The sequence below is a fragment of the Geospiza fortis genome, unplaced genomic scaffold, assembly GCF_000277835.1.
Source record: "Geospiza fortis unplaced genomic scaffold, GeoFor_1.0 scaffold55, whole genome shotgun sequence".
NCBI lineage: Eukaryota > Metazoa > Chordata > Aves > Passeriformes > Thraupidae > Geospiza > Geospiza fortis.
The window spans coordinates 3,455,219-3,475,620 of NW_005054308.1; the positions used below are offsets into that span (position 1 = coordinate 3,455,219).

Genomic DNA, 20,402 nt, shown 5'->3' on the forward strand with positions numbered 1-20,402 from the left:
ATTCCTGCAATCAGCTGCAGTTAGGCCAGGCTTTCCTTTTAATCCAAAGCCCTCAGCCTACAAAGCATAACACTCATCTTCAGGCATGGCACTTTATATCATCCATATCAGAATTTTATCTCTTGTTTGTTGTAGCCCACGTTCTTAAAGTTAACTCTTCAAATAATTTCTTTGTGTATGTTAATTTATTAACAGGGAGTATGAGCCAGTCCATGAAACCCATACAAGTGAATGGGACATTTAAGGAGGCCACCATCCCTATATTTAAATTTTCTGAAAAAAATATTTCCATTTCATTAATTTGATTCTATGAATTGACCTTCTTTCTCTTTTTAAAAGGCTGCAATTTCATATAATTTGCATATGTTGCTTGAGTAAACTATGTTACCTCAAACTAGGGTGACTGACTAAAAATGAGTGTAATTCAGCCCTGTTTTAAGTATGTGTCTGTTCGGGAATTTGCAATAAAATCTAAGAAAGCTTCCTTTCCAAATAGCTTGGAATCCTTTAATACTTCACACGTGGTGAGTTATTCATACTGGAGTTTGAGTCTTGAGTTTGACTACAAGCAACTGCTGTTTAAAAAACCAGTCAAATCAAATCAAACCAAACCAAAATGTTAAAAAAACTTAATGAATTTTAAATTAAAAAAAAACAACAGCAAAACACATGCACACAACGCGACTGTTTTGTGGAGATTATAGTATGTTCCTAAACATATTTTGCTCATTCTGTAAGTGATTTTTTTGATTCCTAATTCTGTGCTCTACAAGTTTTCACCCCAGATCTATCAGCTGCAGACTGTTTTTGTTTTGGACCTTAAATCCATCCCTGAGCCTACTCATATACGGGATTTACATAACAGCCAGCTGGTAATTAAAGTTTCAATTTAGCAACAACAAGAAAATGCTTAAAAAGCTGCCCATGACTGATAGCATGTGTTGGCAGCTAAGTATTACTTTACTAAATTCTGCATTTACTGCTCAATGCAGTGTTAGCTATCCAATTGCCAAAAACAAATAAAAAATTAATCAGAATTTTTTCTGTGGAATTAAATCCACCAATGAGTAATTGCTCAATTTCACTACCCAACAGTATGAAGCATGTATTAGGCAGAAGTGATCCCCTAAAGGGCCACTTTAAACAAAATAAATAGACACAACTTGCATATACATGTGCAACAAAGAATGGACATAACTTGAGGTAACATTTCAATTAAATATTAGTTAGATAAAATGCAGATGGCACTTAGCACATCTATGAATATTTTCTAAGCCAAGCCTGGCATTTCTAATTTCAGACAAAATTACCTTAAAAGTCTTGAAGCGTTTTCTGGTATGAGTTTTATACTGAAAACTGAAGATGCCTAGTGCAGACCAAAAGCTGAGATCTCGGAAAGTCCAAACCTTATAGCTTAGGTTTGAGTTCCTACAACTCTGCCTCTACTTTGTAATACTCTCAGGAAAAACAAACTACTCAATGTGCACAATGCCACATTTCCACTGGGATTCACTTGTGGATGTGCAATCATTTACATATTTATTAACTAGATTTTAATAATTAATGTGGCACTAATAAACTTCTACAGGTATAACTGAAGGATTCTTTGCCATTTCATGACCTCTGAGAATTTCCAGCTGAATGTCAGCAGTTACCTAAACATTTAATGCAATAACTGTAATTTTAAAAACTGAACAATACCCAGGTTTACAACATTCTCATTTTTGGTTTTTGCATCAAATTAAATTTAGGGTTATTAGAAGGATGAAGAGCTGCTCTTGCAAATAAGTTCCTTCCCTTCCATAAACATGGAGCTAAGAAAAACATTTTTTCCATTAAACACTTATGAATGGTGTGATATCAAAACCAAGATTGTTTTCTTCCTTCTCTGCATTTAGCAAAGGATTTTCTGATCTGGCAGATAATGGTTTTGTCAACCAAACAGATGTGCTGGAAAGGTGTTCAAGAATGACATAGAAGGCTTGAAAGATCCTGACTGATTGATCTCTGCAGCAATTCTTCAAATGCCTTCTCTAACCCTCAGAACATGATCTGTTTGATTTGGAGTGTTCCCTCACAGGAGACAAAAAGGTTTGCATTTTCTTTTAATTTCTCTTTTCATTATGTGTTACAACAAAATACTGACACCTGGTCCCTCTCTGTGCAGGGCTAACTGACAAGGAGCCAGTGCAGGGATGGATGTGTCACACCAGTAATTTCCTCAGGGGGCTGGACTCAAGTGAATGAGAAAGCCAGAAAGTCCATTCCCCAGTATTGGGACTCACTGGGAAGCTGTACAACAGACACTGGCTTTGCCCACCACAGCTTAAAGCCGTCCTGGAGCTCATGATTTTCTTCCACTGATCCCAACAGCAAAGCCCCACTGATTTGCTGGGTCAGTCTTGCTGGAACACAACACAGGTCTTATTACAGGTTTGATAACTAAAATGAGCTCAAAATCAGCTCCAGAGGTCTGATGTTACTTGTTTTCTTGAAACAGTAATGTAGACTATAAATTTTGGGTTCTAATTTAGTCATCACAATGTTTTTGAAAAACTACCCCCTTAATAGGAGTAAAATAAAAACCAACTCTACCAAACCAGCCACCTAGCTGTAGCTGTGAAATTAAATGTGGAAAATTAGAAATATTGAAAAAAATGTTACTCTCATGCATGTTACTTGGCAAACAAACTGGAGGATAAATGGAGAACAACCTCAGTATGAAATAAAAATGAGTCAGAGGAGTTACATTCCACAATGGACAATGGCTCATCTTTTATGGCTTACAACACAATGATCTGATTATTGAATGATAACAGAAAGATGCAGTTTTACTTAAGAAAATTTTGCATCACATATTAAAGGCAGGTTTCAGGATAAAAGACCAAATTAATTTAATGACTCATCTCTTTAAATGGATCCTCTTTAAGCAGATATGTATTTGTATTAAACCAACCCACATCCCAAATCATATTCACAGGGAAAAAAAGAATTGTTGATCTCCAGCTTTTCATAAAAGCATAATTCATTATTACACAACATTAACTTCTGTAAATCACAAAGCAGAACACAGCATAAGAACATTATTATGAACAAATGTCTAAAATAGGTTTTGATAAAAACCTGTAAATCATTTACATCAGCAATGAAGTGGGCTGACTGTTGGAAAAAATACATTTTATGCTTAGAATCATCTCTTTGGCAGATGCTTATCTGTAACAATTATGTTGTTTATGAAAAAGATAGATTACAAGCACACAGGCTTTCCTTCTAATTAAGTATTTAATTATGTAGTCACATGAAGACTTATTTATGTACTGTTTAAAATGGTCTAGAAGTTGTTTCAGAGAATTTCTTTGATGAGAAAAACTGATATCACACATCTCCTTGATTGCTCAGTGGGGAAATGTCCATTGTACCTAGATGTTTTGTGGAAAAGGGGGTAGTAGGAGGGGACTGTTCCCTAAGCAGCACAGAAAAATAGGTATTAATTTATAAAAATGCAGGATCATACCTTCTGGCCAAGAAACAGGCTTTTGGTGGACAAGACTGTGAAACCATCTGCAGGAGTTCCCTCTGTTGTACTGTCAGCACTGGCTGATTTGCTCACTTCTCCCTGCTTCTTCTTCCAGAAATACAGTTAATTAGTTAACTCAAGGCTCTGAGAAAAACAGTTTAATGACACTAAGATATATGACATGCACTAAATGCTTAGCAGGCAATAAAATGCCTGTACAAACAGTGGTGTTGGATTTTATCCTGTAGTCCAACCAAAGTGCCTGATAACAGCTGAAGGGATCAATAGGAAAAACGACCTCAAACGTCTGCAGATCTACAGGCGCCTCCTCTTGCCCACAACAGTACACACTTGAGATGACAGTTGACTTAAATGTTGCAGGAAAACATATAAACAGCCCCAAACTTTTAACAGCTTTCTAATGGCTTGTGTGGACAAAGATTACAGATCTCTGTGTGTGGGCAGACACTCATTGTAAGCTAGGAACTGACTTGTCAGAGAACAAAATTTATCTGTGAAGGGAGGTGCTCCCAGATTTCACAGACTTATTTTTAGAAATTCTCCTTTGTAATGTGGCTGTCCTTAGAAGCAGTGTCAAGAGAATACATCTACTTTCTATCTGCCTGCTTGCAAGAAATGGGCTGAACAATTTTCCATCATCACCTACTTTCATTCCCAGTGAAACTGCTGGAGGAGAGAGGAGTTCCCCTCAACCACCATTTCTTTTTTTCAACTTTATTGCTGCAGTGAAATAACAGGTTTCAGGAATTAATTGGTTTACTGAACAAAAAGGAGGATTCAAACATTTTGAAAAGGAAAATCAATTCACAAAGACTGTGGTTATAAACTCAATTGGTACCAATTGCATTTTCAATAAAATTATTGCTTATGATTTCATATAAATATTTGGTGCCTCAGCAATATCTATGTTGAAGCAAAAAAACGACACCTGGAACACTGAGCAAGCCACTGTGTCCCTTTCCAAAGTATATAAATTAAGTCTGAGGCTGAAGAACTAAAATGACTTTGATGCAAGGGTACATTGTGCTTTTAGAAGCTGTAACCATGCTTTACTTTACACAAGTGTTTTGAAAATTAGATTTTCATGGGTCTTATTTCAATTCCCTAGGAGTTTACTGTTAGCCAAATACCAATATAGTAAGCAGACAATACAGTTTATTGTGTGGAAGAAAAACAGAACCCCACAACAGACTTCCTGCTTTTGTAACCAAGCAGGACAAAAAAATTCCAGATTTAGGGGAATTATTAGTGCATGGTTATTGGAAGCACTGCATTTGAAATGTCAACTAATAGGTGTCCTGAGGGAGAAAACTAAATTCAACAGCTCAAAAAAACCAAAAGAGTAAAATAATTGGAAGAGAGACCAAGTAAACAGTAACAGGATAAATAAAGAAGCTTTGCTTCACCCAGAGGGAACTTTCACATTCCTTGTCCATTTCATGTGAAATTCCTGTACTTTTCTTCCTACTCGCCAAACTTATTGCTTAACTGTAGTTGCTTTGCAAAAGAAAGAACATCCTTGGCTACACATGTACACATTAGAAAGATCTCCTGCTCCTATAAACTGAAACCTGTAAGGCATGACCAGCACAGCCCCCAGACGCTTTCCTCTTGTCTCCTGGAACACCCTCTGCCCACCTCAGAATGTTCTTAAAAAGAACAGAGCATTTATGGCCCATGTGTCCGTGCTGCACACCTGGGCCATTCCTGAGTGTGTTCATGCTCCAGGTGCACCAGGGAGAGGGCAGAGCTCATCCTCCCCTGCTCACACTGTGGCTGAAATCACCATTGGTAACAACACATGCAACGGAGAGCTGACCCAGTGTGAAGCTCTCTGCAGCTACTGCTGACAAGCTTTGGGTTTAAAATAAACACATTACTCTACCTTGGATTTCCTTGCTCCTTTCTTGCCACCTGTTTTCTTTGATACAGTTTTTTTCTGTGATGGAGACTTTGCCTTCTTTGCTGGGGGTGGAGTGATGATGGCTTCCAGTTTTCCTTTTGATCCCCGCTTCTTTGCCAACAGCTCTGGGTGAATGTTGGGTAACACTCCACCACTGGCTATGGTGACCCCTTTCAATAGCTAATCAAAAATAAATAAAAAAAAATTGTACATGACAAATTCCAGTATTTACTCACTGATAAATAGAAAAGAGGATTTACTGGAAATTTTGTATACTGCCTTGAATTTCTCCACCATTATCCTTGAGGAAGAGATGAGAAATGCACGAAATGGAGCTGATCACACACTTGATTTTAACTGTAAAGGGAACATGTGTTCTTGCACACATGCTTGTCACTGTCAGCATCTCTAGGGCTCACCTGAGATCTGTTTCTCTGAATCCATGCCATGAAGGCTGTTACCCAATGAGGAAAGACAAGACAGCCCCGGGCACACACCTGAGGGCCCAGCAGGGCAGCCTGTGAGAGAAAAATGGGATCCCAAAGTCCAGGGGTGAGACTACAGCAGATGCCACACTGTGAAGAACCCAGTATATGTCCCAGGTGCTGCATTTTCCTACAACTGTATCATGAAAAAGTTTTTTTTTATTAGAAAAAGAAACTTCAAAATGGAGGGCAACATTTATACAAATCTCTATACCTATCTTCAAAAAATATGCAGTTGAAGATCAATATTCAAAAGTGTGCAGTTTATTCAAGCCTTTAAAAGCAGAGGTGAAATACATCATATTCTGTATTTAAAACCACTTTAACTCATTTTTATACATCTAACTGGGACTAATTCACTATTCAGGAGGATACAGACAGTGATATCAAAGTCCCACCTTCGATTCATATTTAGTGCTCCCCAATCTCAACTCCGTGAGGCTCCAAGCTTACAAAGGGATAATGAATGGAAAGTATTACCAAATTTCAGGCAAACCAGAAGGAGGGTGGTTGGGGGAATATTATTTTTTTCCTGCTTCATCATGATACACAGATTTGGAAAAAGTATCTTTTCAGAGGGGTTTTTACAGCACCTCACACAAAGGTACATTAATCCCAGCCACTGCCTCTGGCTGACACCACAGCACTGTAATAATAAGGCCAAATATTTTATGGCCAGGTTAAAGGCATCTTTAAGTCTGCAAGGGACACAGACTTGCAAGAGTTTAGAGCTCTTCTGTGGTCACTATAACAGACTTCAGTGAGAACAAGATAGGTCCCACTGAGTCCTCAGCTGTCTAAGGGGGAAACTAAAAACAAACAAAAAACCAGCATCTGCAGGATTTTCTCTGCATCCTTGAAGAATTTATGACAACACCCCAGTCCAACAGAAGTGGTTGTAATAGTGTTAGTGAACATCATTTTACATCTCCATTGCATTTTTACACATTTTAGGAGTGTTGAAATACATAACTAAGCTGAGTGCTGTAGTTAGTTACACAGCCAGCATACCAGTGAGTGTTTCCTGGTGTGCTGCTCAATAAGCAGAGGTCTTGAGTTACAAGTCAGCTATATGAAAAGACAATTTAAGAAGCCCTAAAAGGAAATGCTGGCCTTCACATGGCAGAGGTTTTTCTTACCTGATTTAATTCTTCATCGTTTGCTACAGCCAACAGGATGTGTCTAGGAGTGACTCGACCCTTCTTGTTGTCCCTTGCAGCATTTCCAGCCAATTCCAGAATTTCCGCTGGGGAAAAAGTAAGCTCCTTTTAATTACAGTGTGGTCATTAAGAAAAGTTAATGTGTTATTTAGCATCCATGCAAAAAGGTATGGGAATTACATCATGTTACTCCTGAGGTATGGGATTTATATCATGTTACTCCTAACTGCTGTAGATACCTGCAATAGATTAACTCTAAAATTATCATTTTGTTTTTATATGTGTAATCACTGAAGAACAAATGCACACTTAAGTCCTGTGCTTTAAACTGGAATTATTTTTTTTATTCTTTTGAAGCGGTTTCCCCAGATTCCTCACTTTTCAGCGTTCTTCTCAAGGCTATTGTGTGCTCATCTCTTAGGACCCCTCTCCTATCAGAGGACAGAGTACAGTAGAAACACAAATTCTATAGGTCTTTTTCTCAAATCTGTCAAATGTGAGTTCTGGCTTGTATCACTTCTACTTTTTTATTACTGGAAAAGACACTATTCTCAGTGACTCATTTTTAGCATTAGGGAACCATGAAAGCACACATCCAAATTAGGACACTAAAAATACAAATTCTGCTGCTACGCTCATTTAAAGATTTTTTTCTGTATCTGAGAAGAAGTTTTTAACCAGAAAAAGTAATTGATGAATCATGTTTGTTTGCTCCTCATAAATTATTCCTTAGAAGATATTCCAGCACTGACAAAATAATGTTTAACAGCAAGGCATTTAATGGCTTTTATTGAATTAAGAAAGATTAACTTTCTCACCATGCAAGGATCTTTGAAGAGAAAGACTAGAGCATTATCTGCTAACTGATTTATCTGCAGCTCAACAAACCTTGGGCAAGGATGCAATTAATTACAAGAAAGTCTAGGGAACAATTAAAAAAAATGACATAGCATGTTTATCAGACTCAGCAATTATGTGCTACTGCTGTCTCCATTACACCTAACCTTTCATCTCCCTCTCTACAATCTGTGTTTCACTATTGCACTTGGTAGATTTCCTTTGGCATATCTGGTAACATGTGGAGAAAAAGAGGGGAAAAAAAAAGGGAAATGTCTTTTTTTACATCTATTACACACTAATATTAAACTGTAACATTAGAGTATTAGAGTAATATATGAGATTGATTTCACATTTAAGAACTGACTACACCATGAAAGCTCTCCTGTAAGCTTGATTTAGAGGCAAAGAGAACTGAATTAAGGCATTAACCTGGAAACAAAAAAGACTAAAATCAAAGTTCATGTGACCACATGCCTCTACCATAGGACACAGTAAATCTTCAGTAATAATATACAGCTCAGGCTACGGCCTCTCATTAGACTGAATTTAACATGATTCACCAATTATTTTTCATCCTAAATCCCATAACAAGTAAGCTATGATGCTTACTGGAAAACTTTCAGCTGCTTCTGGATATTCTACAGTTCAACTTCATTGAGGATTTTGGTGTGTTTTCACCATTTTTGTGTTCTTCAAAGTACACAATTAACTTTATTACAGCATGAGGCAGAATATTAAATCTAAACCCCAAAGTAACTCAACATTTCATGCTGACAACAATTGCTTTAATTTATTTTTAAAGCCGGATTAGCAGGGTAAGGTCAACCTGCCCATGCTTTCCACACCTCCAAAGAAGTGAATTAGGGTGGCATAATCCCTTTTACATACTTCTGGCAAGCCCAGCTCAGACATGTGAGGTTTTGCTGCCTGCAGCCTGTGGTGGCAAAGCCCTGCATCACCTCACAGTGAAACCCTGAGTGCACCCCAGGCATCCCCTCCGACCTCAGCAAGGCTCTGTCACTGACTAACACTACCACCTCCACCTCTTCACACCAGGAATGCAACTGTTTGTACCTCAGACCTAATCCCAGCTGAAAAGCAAGGGAAGGCTTTGCTGTTTTTTGGTTTGTCTCTGCTCCCCCACCTCTGCTGCTTTCAAGCCCTGCTGATCAGTCAGGCCGTGTTACTCTCTGTGACTGATCAGCACAGCTATGCAGACAGGGAATTCTGGAACTAAAGACTCTAAGAAAGTGTTATGCCTGTAAAGCACACAGGAATGTTTTATTTGTTCCTCATAAAACTAAAATGTCTGCCTCGTACAGTGGAGAACTGTTCTTGTAAGTGCTAAGCCCTCTTCCTTGGACAGGAAACTCATTTTGAAATTACAGTTTTCTAATGGTCCTTTAGGGAAGTTGAGGTACCCCACTTCCTCTTCAGGAAGGGAATGCTTTGCACTGGTGTTGAGGACCACAAAAGAGAAGCCTAGGGAGAGGGAGAGAGGAGGAGGACATGGAGGGTGGAATTTCTCTTCTGGCCTTCTCCTCAGCGCTCCAACAACAATCAAGTATTGCTTGTACATGCAGAGAGACCCACAGCACTGAGAACTGCCAAACTCAGCTATGTACACAAGCCTAGTCAGAGGGGGACTATCCCACCTAAAACCAGAGATTAGGAGGTATTCAAACTGAAGCCAACACAGGCAACAGCTTTTTGATTTAGAACTGACAAGAGACAAACCTAATCCAAATCCAACAGATCAGAGCACTTAGAAATGCTGGAAATGAAGACTTTCTGGATGCAGACAGGATTCAGACTACTTGCCTGGATTTTTCTTGCAGATAGCACTACTTTCACATCTGTTTAATGCTGGTTTAATTTTGGAGATTTAAGTAGTGTTTTGCCCATTTTTAAAATCAATTTTAAATTAGAGAAAAATCTTGATCGCTCTGTAAGGGAGCTGATTCAAACTTTCAGAAGAGTAACCATGGATTTACCTGGAAAAAGGAGTAGGTGGGAAAAAGTATTTAAAATTGAGATTGGACTTGAACTCTTAGGTCAACCCATCACTTTGGAAGTGTCATTCTACTAGGTTCAAAGGTTTGAGTCATTGAGGAGTTCTGTTTCATTAAAAGCCATCTTCCCACAGTAGGAGAAAAGAGACATTTAAAAATCAACTCCAGCAACCAAGCAGGGTCAAGAGAAAAAGCTTTGCTTAGAATTGTTGAGGTAAATGAAAGTGTTAAGAGCTTCCATGACATCAGGTTTCACTAAGCTTGTATTTATCCAGCCAGAAGACCAAAACAGGAATGTTTTACAAAAATGAGGCCTCACAAAAAGGATGGAAGTTGCATAATGTCTATTCCATTCGTTTCATATATTTACTCAAGGCATTTCCCCCCTAGAGAATAATTACATCACTACCACTCAGGCAGCAGACAACTGCACGACTCACTTTACAGAACTACAGAACATGAAGAGCTCTATTTTTTACAAAATGAAGAAAAATCCCAAGTTTTTCAATATAGGATTTGGAAGGTATCCTTCAACTACTACATACTGAAATCAGCTTAATATGAAGAGAAACTCCGTCTGCACAAATGATTTTACTGTGCTTTTGAATAATTTCAAACAAAAATGCAAACCAACATTTACTGCTTTAAGTACAGATATAAAAAAAAACAGAAAAAAGTGTGACAGCTATGTAATTAGGAGAAGAAAATTAATTAGGAATGCAATGCCAGCATGTGATGTATTCATGTATGGATAGCAGTTTAATAGCAAAAAAAGATGCCTCAGAAATCTGACTGTACTGTGAGCACATCAATTTGATTTCAAAGACATAGTTATGATTAATATTTTTCTTCTTTTCAGTCATTATTAAAGTAGAAGTGTTGAGTGGGAAACCCTAAAAGTTAAGAAATTTTCTTTAAAATTTATCACCAAGGCAGTTTTCACTTAGATCACTTGAAAAACTTCCTGGTAATAGTTAGAACTGGGATATGGGTACTGAAAACTGGTCTAAGCCTGTTCTCAGCACTTGGACAAAACTGTGTTTCTTCAGCTGAGGTTTGTAAAAGTTCAGTTAAATCTTTTTAAAGGAGAAAAGCAAACCGGTTGTGTATCTTCATATTTAAGCTTGAGATAAGACCACAGGAAAAGCTGTTCTCAAGACATTTCCTCCTCAAACACAACCAAAAAGTGTCAGAAGTCTCCAGAGAAGCCTCATCCTGGATGAAGTGTTCAGATTTCAGTTTTCCTCATCCTTTACTTTCAGAGACCCTGCTCATCTCTTAGACACCCTACTAACTTCCCAATTCACTACTTGCATTTCCCTGTTTCACAGGGGGCTGCTCTCTGCCCTGAGTATTGTTACATTGGTATTTCACAACACTTGCAAATTCTGGAACAGAACACAACACATGGTTAAAATGAAACTAATTACTATTAGGCCAGAACAAAGGCACAGTAGAAACTGCAGAGCTGGATGTTACAAAAGAAATGCATTCTCCTCCCACTCCTGGAGAGTGCTCTAGTTCATTTATCACTAGTTTTCAAACAAAATATTACCGGTCATTATTGACTAAAACTCCTCTCAAGCCTAAATAACAAAGCCTTTAGCTTATCATGCATTCCAGGCTGTAATCTTTCTCAATGTAAACAGTAAATTCAATTGGTCTGACTTCATCCCCAAAATAATTTTTTCTCTTTTTTTCTTTTTTTTTCGTTTACATTGCAAGCTAAATCATTGCTGTTCCACCGAATCTCTTTGTCCACCTTGTCTTCAGGGAGATGAAATCATATCTTTGAAAATTAAACTCTTAACAACTAACAGGTGATGTGCTGATACAAGGCCAATTTCTGAACACGCAAATTCCAACAGAAACAAGTCAGGGGTTTCTAAAAAAATTGTGAAGCCACTCCTCAAAAAAAATTGAAAACAATATCCAGAAATCAAAGAAAATGAATGTTGATACAATTCCACTGAGAAAAATATGTATTTGCTACAGAGTCAACCAAATAACAAAGAGTCTGCTTATTGTACTTCAAACTAATCATCTTTCCCATCAGCATTTTATTGACTTGAGATTCATTTTACATGATTCTGGAAGGTTTTAACCCAATCAACCCCAATCAACCAAGGCTGTTAAGAGTTTCCTGCATTCTTCTCTCCGTGTATTCCACCCAATCCCCCTGGAATCTGCAGTTGCAAGAGTGAAGGTAGAATCATTTAACAACACTTTCCCTCTTATGCATTCCAATAAAACAGTTCTCAGCCTTGGTTCAAAGTCATGGAAATCTGATGCAGTGAAAATCAGTTCAAGAAACTTTACTGCTTTGAACATGCCTTGATGAAGCCTTAACTCTCAGCAGGGCAATCGTTCACTTAGGATGTGATAAAAATCCCAATCCTTTCAGTCTTGAGTGTCTGTGCTGTATCAAAACTATCAAAACTAGGCCTCTTAAAGGAAAAACTGTTAACTTTGCCAAGTTATAATAAGTTTGGCATTTCTGTGAGACAGATGACAGACTGCTGTTTACATAAAACACAAATTCAGGCCACAAAAGCCACTTCCACTTAGAGCCTTCTGATCTGACTTACACATCTCTTCAGCTTTTTTCTACCCTTTAATACCATCCATTATTTTTTTTGTAAGAGAGCCAATGTTATTTAACTTTTTTTTTTTTTTTTTTTTAAGTTCTTGTTTACTATTGATCTGTAAAAGATATGAGAGTTCAATTTTCAGGGAAACCTGAATTTCAGCTCAGATGTAATTTATAACAATGGCCACACCCTGAGTACTAATTTAAAGAGATAGCCTAGCTCTTCTCCACAAGAATCGTGATCTAATTCAAATCAGCCTTTATTCTTTCTCAGTGAAGCTGCCCCTACCTGGCAGTACACTTTGCTGTTCCTCATAACAGCTTACATATGTTTTAGAAATGCACTCAAACATGATTAAAGTAACTGCTGCCAGACGTTACCTGATCAAGTGTAGCATGTGGCACTTGGGGACATGGTTTAGTGCTGGACTTGGCAGCACCAGGTTAACAGTTGGACTTGATGATCTTGGAGGGCTTTTCCAATCTAAATGATTCCATGTATGCTTTGGTCTGGCTGTTAAAGAATACAGGAGACTACTCACATCCTGAGACCAGGTCCTGGCTTAGTCTTTAATGCTGCATTTCTAAACATTAAAGAAATCAAGAGGACTTGCTGTACCTTCCTTGGAGCAAAACCCACATCCAGCCTGATCTCCAGTCCTCAGCCAGTGTCCAAGTGCAAGTGGGCTGGAGCACTAAAGGAGCAAGAAAATTTTCCAGAACATTCCCTCTGATTTCAGCCATGTGCAGCTGAGTGGTTCCCCAAGTTAGAAATGCTGTCTTTTTGTTTAGTTCCCCAACAGATTTTACTTCTATGGATGTGTCTAATTGTTTTCTGAACCCATTCAGAAAGGTTTAGCACCATTTTTAGTAACTATAACATCATGCACTAACAAAGCCTACTATACCACAGACATTTTTGCAATTTGGGAGAGAAGTACCTCCTGTATGGTTTAGAAATACTGTATTTCACTGTATATCCCCTAAATTTATATTTCCCCAGTGAAGTTTATACTGAGAATGGAGCATTTCATCTGATGGCACCAAAGAATCCACATGGAATTTCATTTCTAAAGGTAATTCAGGGAAAAATATACTTTGGAAAAATAGACCAAAGATAGAACACTATCTGAACTCCAGCATTCTAAATAATCCTCATGGAAAAAAGGTGAAAAAAAATCATGCTTACAATACTTAATGTAAGAACTTCTAAAATTTGAGAATATCTGAGGAAAGAAAGTGCTTGGTAAATACACTGTAGAGTCAAAATGTCTTCCTGCTTCTACCCAGTTGTCCTACAACTGTCATTCCAAGAATAACGGGCCAAATATTCAGCTTTATAGATTCTTTTATTCTTCTCAACAAGGAATTCCATGTAAGACAAAGGTATGGGTAGGAGAAAACTGTGTAACAAAATCAGCCACATTTTTGTTTTACACTTCTCTTATACTCCATTCTTCCAAACAAAGGCTGATACCAGTATTAAATTGAGCAGCAATATATAGACAGTCATTACTCTGTTGTGACTTAGCCAAATAAACAGATGAAATTACTTACTAGAATAAGAAGTATTTAATGCTAGTTAAAATATAACTGAAATATAGCAAAAAATTTAACATTTTCAAAGGAGGAAATATTCATTGACCGTGCCATAAAAACTAAACCAGCCCCATTCAGCATTTTGTACCTTCTTGCAATAAAAATAAAACTAAAAAAATTGTGACACATGTCACAATGTCGCATATTTACCCCTCTGAACTATGCTGACATAGCAGTATGCACTGTTAGAGATTTGATTACAAGAAAACACACTTGCTGGTACTTACAGTTTTTCATCAAACCTGACCTGCGCAGCTTGGAGAATACATCAGGACTGTAATCAGGTCAGTAATTTTGTACTGAGTGAGCTTTTGTAACTCAGAGATCCATGGAAGTTTACGCAATAAGGACAGACACACGTACCTAAGTGCTTACAGGGCTGACTTATCAGTGAAAGAAAACTTATATACATTCAGAGGACACTGATTCATGCATTTATATTTCAGAAAGTTGGTCATTCAGTTGGTAACAGTGCCAAGTTTTATATCTGAAGTTGCACTTCTTACAAGTAGAGCAATTTTAAATTGTGATGACTCTTCACTTGAGAGCATGACACAAGTCTTACGTAGAAGGAACGTTACAAAGGAGTTTTCCTATGCTGATACAGTCAAAAGGTCTCTGCTTGTGAGGTTATTGCCATAAACAACTCTGCTGTATTTTAGGTGCAGTATTAATCCATACTGAAAGCACACTACATACAAAGAGGTATTTTCCTGCTTGCTCAGGGAAGGCACAGGTCCTGTGAGTCCCTAACTTACCTCTGGTGTCTTTGGGACAGAGTTTGTGGTACACCACCATAAAATGAAGTAGTGTTTCTAAAGCTGCCTGTTTAAATAGAAGAAATGTATCTTGGTAGTGAATGCCCTTTCCAATGGTATCAAAAAGATATTGTCAATTAATTATCTTCTTAAATTTCATTACTCTCCAAGGATGGTTATTTATGGGAGTCTCAGACTGCCTGAAACTTGAATCTGCTTTTAACCTAATGCTTTTTTACTGTGAACCCCTGGGCTCCCCTCTTCTTCCAAGCAGGAGTTCAGTGGAACATCTGCTTTGACAGAAAAGGCAAATCATTGTTTTCCTCTGTGACCCTGTGAAGATTTTGGTCAGTGAGCAGAACACAAGGGGTGAACAGCAGTTCAATTTGCTCAGCTTGGACATTGCAAAGCGAGCATCTGAAGTGAGCAGTTAAACCTACTGCTCTCAGGAAGGACTCTTCTTTTGCAGCCAATAAGCAGATGGATCAAAAATGTCTCCCATATTGAAAATTCATCAAGATAAAAACTCAATGAATTGAGCTCCAGCACATGAACTCCCATTATTTGACTCTGGTCACATCAGAAAGCCTGAAAACAAAAACTCGGGTAAACATGGGAATGCCTCAGATGCAATTCTAACCACGGGGTTCATGAAGTGCTTATTTTACATTTCAAGAAAATATATGATCAACAGTACCCCTGTGCAAAAAAACCCCAAAAACACAGCTGAGAAAAAGATTGAATGGAGAAAACAGGTATTTAACATTTTCTCCTACCTTCATATGTACGTAACAAACATAAATCAGTCTCATTTCTTCTGTATTCCTGTGCTCCTGCTGTTTTATAAACTTCTCCTTCTCATTTGGTATGACATTTTGGCAATTGAAAATTATTTACAGTGTAGAACGGATGATGGGGGAGGGGGGAGCAGAAATCATTTGCAGGCCTGGCTCTTTCTGCCTTTAAATATGCTCAAGAGATTTCTGTTTTTCAAGGGCAAAGGAGTATCTTTTTCCATTAGTAAGAAAGGTTGAATAAAGTACTGTAACTTGTGCAAGCTCTACACCTGCAAAGACCACACTTGATGAGATGTATGGCAGGACCAGTTTTGACAAATACAAACCACCAAAATTCATGTGAGTGGCTGCAATGCCTCAGATGAAGTCTGTGGCCATTCTCTTGACTGACCTAGAGCTCTTTTTTGACATAAACTGATACTGATGCACTACTTTGCAGAGAAATTATGGGGAGGATTGCAGTTTTCTGAAGTCCACGTTTGGAAAGACAAATAGGCAAGGAGACATTGGAAAATAAGTGCAATAAGGAAAGAAGACAATAGGAATCACCAACACAGAATGTACCAACTGAAAACTTTTGATAATGGTTAAAATTAATTTCTACTTATGCTGCAGAACTGATCCCTGACTATTCCCTGCAAGGCAGGAAGCACTGCATGAACTGCTGCTTCAAAGAAGGAAAAGAAAGAACAGTGCATTTATGGTTCTTTGGCATCCACACTATTCCTCCAGCATAAAGAAAGGAAGCATATCCACCTGCTTCAATACTGGTAACACTCAAAGGTACTTTCTGCACATTTACCCATGAAAGACACACTTGTATCCTATTTGCAGTGGACATAACACATTATTTCCATAGATAAAAACAGGAAACAATAAGCAACTTGGCTTAATAAACCAAACCGGATACACTGCTTGTGCTGATGAGAGAATTATTTTCTAATGTTACTTCTAGGCAACAAGAACCTTTAGTGAATAAGTAAGAAAAGGAGGATACTCACTGTGCAACTTGTTTAAATGTGAAGTATATTGAAATCTAAGGACATATGAAATCATAGAATGTGTACTCTTACTTTCTGATGAGGAGTTGTGGATAAATGATAAAAATAAGCTACTTCCAAAGCACAAAGTGGTAAGTCATAACTCAGATGAATCCAGAACAGACTTTCAAGTCTGAACAGCTGGAAGCATTTCAGAATTTCAAATGTCAAATTGAACAGAAAATCCCAGATCTGACCACATTATGGGCTAATTTCAGATTTACATTGAAGTTAAACCTCTGAAAAGGCCAGCAAAATTTAGTACCTCACCTTCTAAACAAATAAAGTTGGTTCCATATTCTGCACACTGATGAACCAGTTTTTAAACCTTTGTAGGTTCCTTTCTATTAGGTCATGTCTCTGTCATTTCCACTCCCATTTTTGTTTCTGAAGTTTCTCTTTCCTATGACTTCTTTTGATATTTTATACTTCTCCTTCCTGGATACACAGGATTGCTTTTTGATTTAGCCAATTTATTAGCATGCCAGTTCACATGGTCTCCTTCCTATTATGTCACGTTCCTGGTTTTACTTTGAAATGGTTGAAATGCTTTGATTTGGTCTCAGACCATGTGCTAACATAAGGATCTTTAAAAACTCTCCTGGAGAGAAGTCAGGATTTCTCTGGTTTTGTGAAGTAATAACTGCCAAGAGGTAAAAAGAACACAAACCAAAAATCTCCAAGCATTCCATTTCAAGGGGCTGTTTCTGAATTACACTGAAAAAGATGAATGACCTGAAGTTCAGAAAACATACTGAGCACTAAAGGCTTAAAAATTATACTATACATCGTGTGAAAAAATTAGAAAAAGGAAAAAAAAAAAACCACCAGGTTGAAACAGTAAGGGGTCTACAAGAAAGCTGGAGAGGGAAGGACTTGTAGTGATGGGACTACAAGGGGGGATCACTTCAAACTGAAACAGGATAGATTTAGATTAGATATTAGGAAGAAATTCTTCCCTATGAGTGTGCTGTAGCACTGGCACAGTTGCCTAGAGCTGTGGCCACCTCATCTCTGGAAATGACCAAGATGGTTCAAGGCCTGGATGTGGTTTGGAGCAACCTGGTGTAGTGGGAGGTATCTCTGTCCATGAAAAAGGGATTAGAAAAAGATGAACTTCAAGGTCCCTTCCAATCCAAATAATTCTATGATAAAACCAGTACCAACTCTGGAAAGAAAGGCGAATCTGTGCTTTTGAGATGCATCTAATGTACAGGAATGAAAGAAAGCCATGAGATACCTGACAGGTTACTAGGATTATCTACCTTCCAAGGATTGTCTCCTTCCAAGGAGACAGAAAAACCACAGCAAAACTGCCTAAAAATAGTTAAAGGGATAAAGAAGGAAAGTACTTTTTCCCTCAGCTATTCTTTCCTCTTGCCTTTTGTTTTTCCTGAAGTGATATATGTTATTTTCCTTGGGTTTTTTTTTCTTGTTGTTGGTAATGTCCTCAGACAAGTTCCCAAGATGCACAGCAGTTAAAGAAACAACTTTATTTCCCCAGCCTATTCTTAAATGCCTAAACTATCACTGCCTCAGTCAACACTTTAAATCATTTAAGCAGTAACATGTGCTGCTCATTAGCAAAGCCTTAAGCTCACCTGTATTGCTCTGTTTCTTTAAAAGGACAGCATTCAAAGCACCCTTCACCCTAAGAAGCCTTTTATTTGAATTGTTATTGCTGTAAGCAGCAACCTAACTAAAGGAAATATTAATTTTTAAGGCCATCTATGAATTTTAAAAGCATTATTTTAAAGAAAAGGCCCAAATAAAGAATACTGTATGTCAACAAGTGAAGGTGAAAAAATTATATATTTGATGGTATGAATACCCTACAGAAAACAAGCACTCAATTATTTGGTAATATTATCAGTCTTCATCTTTAGGAGAAGAATAAACTTTGTAGGAAGAAATCTTCTGTCCTTCAATGTCAAGAGCCATTATACAACATATCTAATGTTGTGGTAAGGTCAGGTTGCTTCAGTTTTAAATACTCCTAGAAAAGTCAATACTTTATAAATTTGTGCTTGAGTCAAAGAAAAACCTGTACCTTTTAGAGCTCAGCACACCAATACAGCTTAAAGTCTCCTGTCCATTGAAACACTTGAACCTATGGCAAGAACACCGACACAAGCAGATGCACTGGAAAAAGAAACACTGCTTTGAGAAATAAGATCCAATTTAAACTTTTCCTTAGTCATGCTAATAGAATCTGGCTCCAAACACTCATCTATCTGGCACTTTGCTTTTTGCTAGATTCCTACACCACAGGTATATACTTAGACATCAGTCTGGCCACATGAAGGTGACTGAATCTTCTTATCCATTTTTATTTAAAGGAAACCATTACTGCAAAAAGCCCACATATTGATGCTATTACAGCTGGGGTGTTCTGTCAAAAGACTGCTTTTGCAATGTTGTTTGGAGTGGGTAAACTTGCAATGTCTTAAAGTTTTGTCTGAGAACAAAACAGCTATATAAAGATCTTTACTTGCATGTCTGGTTGTTTATGTCATTGGGCAAAGCATTTTATTCCTTTGAAGCTTATTTCTAAATGGAGGAAAAATAATACTTTTGTCCTGTGAGAAGATGAGATAGTTATTTAAGGTATTCTCATTCTGATGTGATGAAGGGAACAGAACTAGAAATACAACTGTAAGCAAATAAGCTACATAGATCCAGGGCAGATGAAGAGTTTGCATGCATACACAGACTCAATCAAACAAATTGCAATTGCAAACAGTCTGAAAAGAAATCTGGAAATTGAACAAAAATGTTTAAACAAGGCTGTAAGCAGTCTCAGCCCTGTGTAAACATGGAGAAACTCTCTATTTAAAATTAATGTATATGCTTAACAGACAATTATAACCCAAACAAACTCATCAGGCACAAAATCAAAGTGAGGAGAACTACAACAATGTAGTCCACACACACTGATGGCAGTGGGAACCCTGCCTATGTGGAAAGAGAATGTTTACAAGTGGTGAAAGCAAATTCTGTGCTGGAATGAACAAAAGTCATCAAGGCTCTGAGGCAGGGGTGAGGGTACCTTGATTTTGGCTTAGATGTGTGATGCAAAACACACACTTCAGCTGTAACTTTTGTCGTTGGGTTTTTTTCTTTGTAAATTCAGTTTAACTTTTACTGCTACTATTTCACATAATTCAGCAAAACCTACCAGTTAGATATTCCAGTACAGCAGCCATGTACACAGGAGCACCAACACCAATTCTGTACTTCGGGTGGCCTTTCTTAATGTAGCGGAGCATTCTTCCAACAGGGAATATGACCCCAGCCTTCGCGGAGCGGGAAGTCTTGGTTGACTTCTTCTTTCCACCCCTGCTGGACATCTTGTCTGTATCAGGTCTGAAACAGCACTCTATATTTAGAAAGAAATAAAAAAAAGGAACAAAAGATAAAGGGTTATTAGTAAGGACTGATACTAAGACCACACACTGAATTCCAAGGAAATCAGCATTTTGGGTGAGGCAATGCATTACAGTGTCTAAAACACACAGACAAGTTGCCTTTTTAGAGTATACACAACAAGAACCTAAAATAATTTCCCCCAGAATTTTTACTTCCCATTGTAATTTGGTATAACTTTATACAGAAAATATATAAAACAAGTTATTTCCTAAGAATCTACTTTTGTGAAATTCCTAACAGATTAAACCCTG

At 37.7% G+C, this 20,402-nt stretch overlaps 1 protein-coding gene across 6 annotated transcripts in view; it reads right to left on the minus strand.

The window, feature by feature from the left end:
* The window catches only part of LOC102039693 (core histone macro-H2A.1), a 35,187-nt gene extending 15,092 nt beyond the window's left edge, over positions 1–20,095 (minus strand). For 4 of the 6 annotated variants that reach the window (XR_004083020.1, XM_005418693.1, XM_005418691.1 and 1 more), the window contains exons 1-4: positions 19,901–20,095; positions 7,066–7,172; positions 5,424–5,621; positions 3,515–3,625 (exon numbers count right to left, since the gene is read on the minus strand). Coding sequence is in view for 5 of the 6 variants with exons in the window: in XM_005418693.1 (XP_005418750.1) it covers positions 3,515–3,625; positions 5,424–5,621; positions 7,066–7,172; positions 19,901–20,072 (588 nt within the window). In the remaining variant the exon portion in view is untranslated. The remainder of the gene's footprint in view (positions 1–3,514; positions 3,626–5,423; positions 5,622–7,065; positions 7,173–19,900) is intronic. The other 2 variants (XM_005418694.1, XM_005418692.1) reach the window with 1 other exon arrangement.
* Positions 20,096–20,402: the final 307 nt, after the last annotated feature.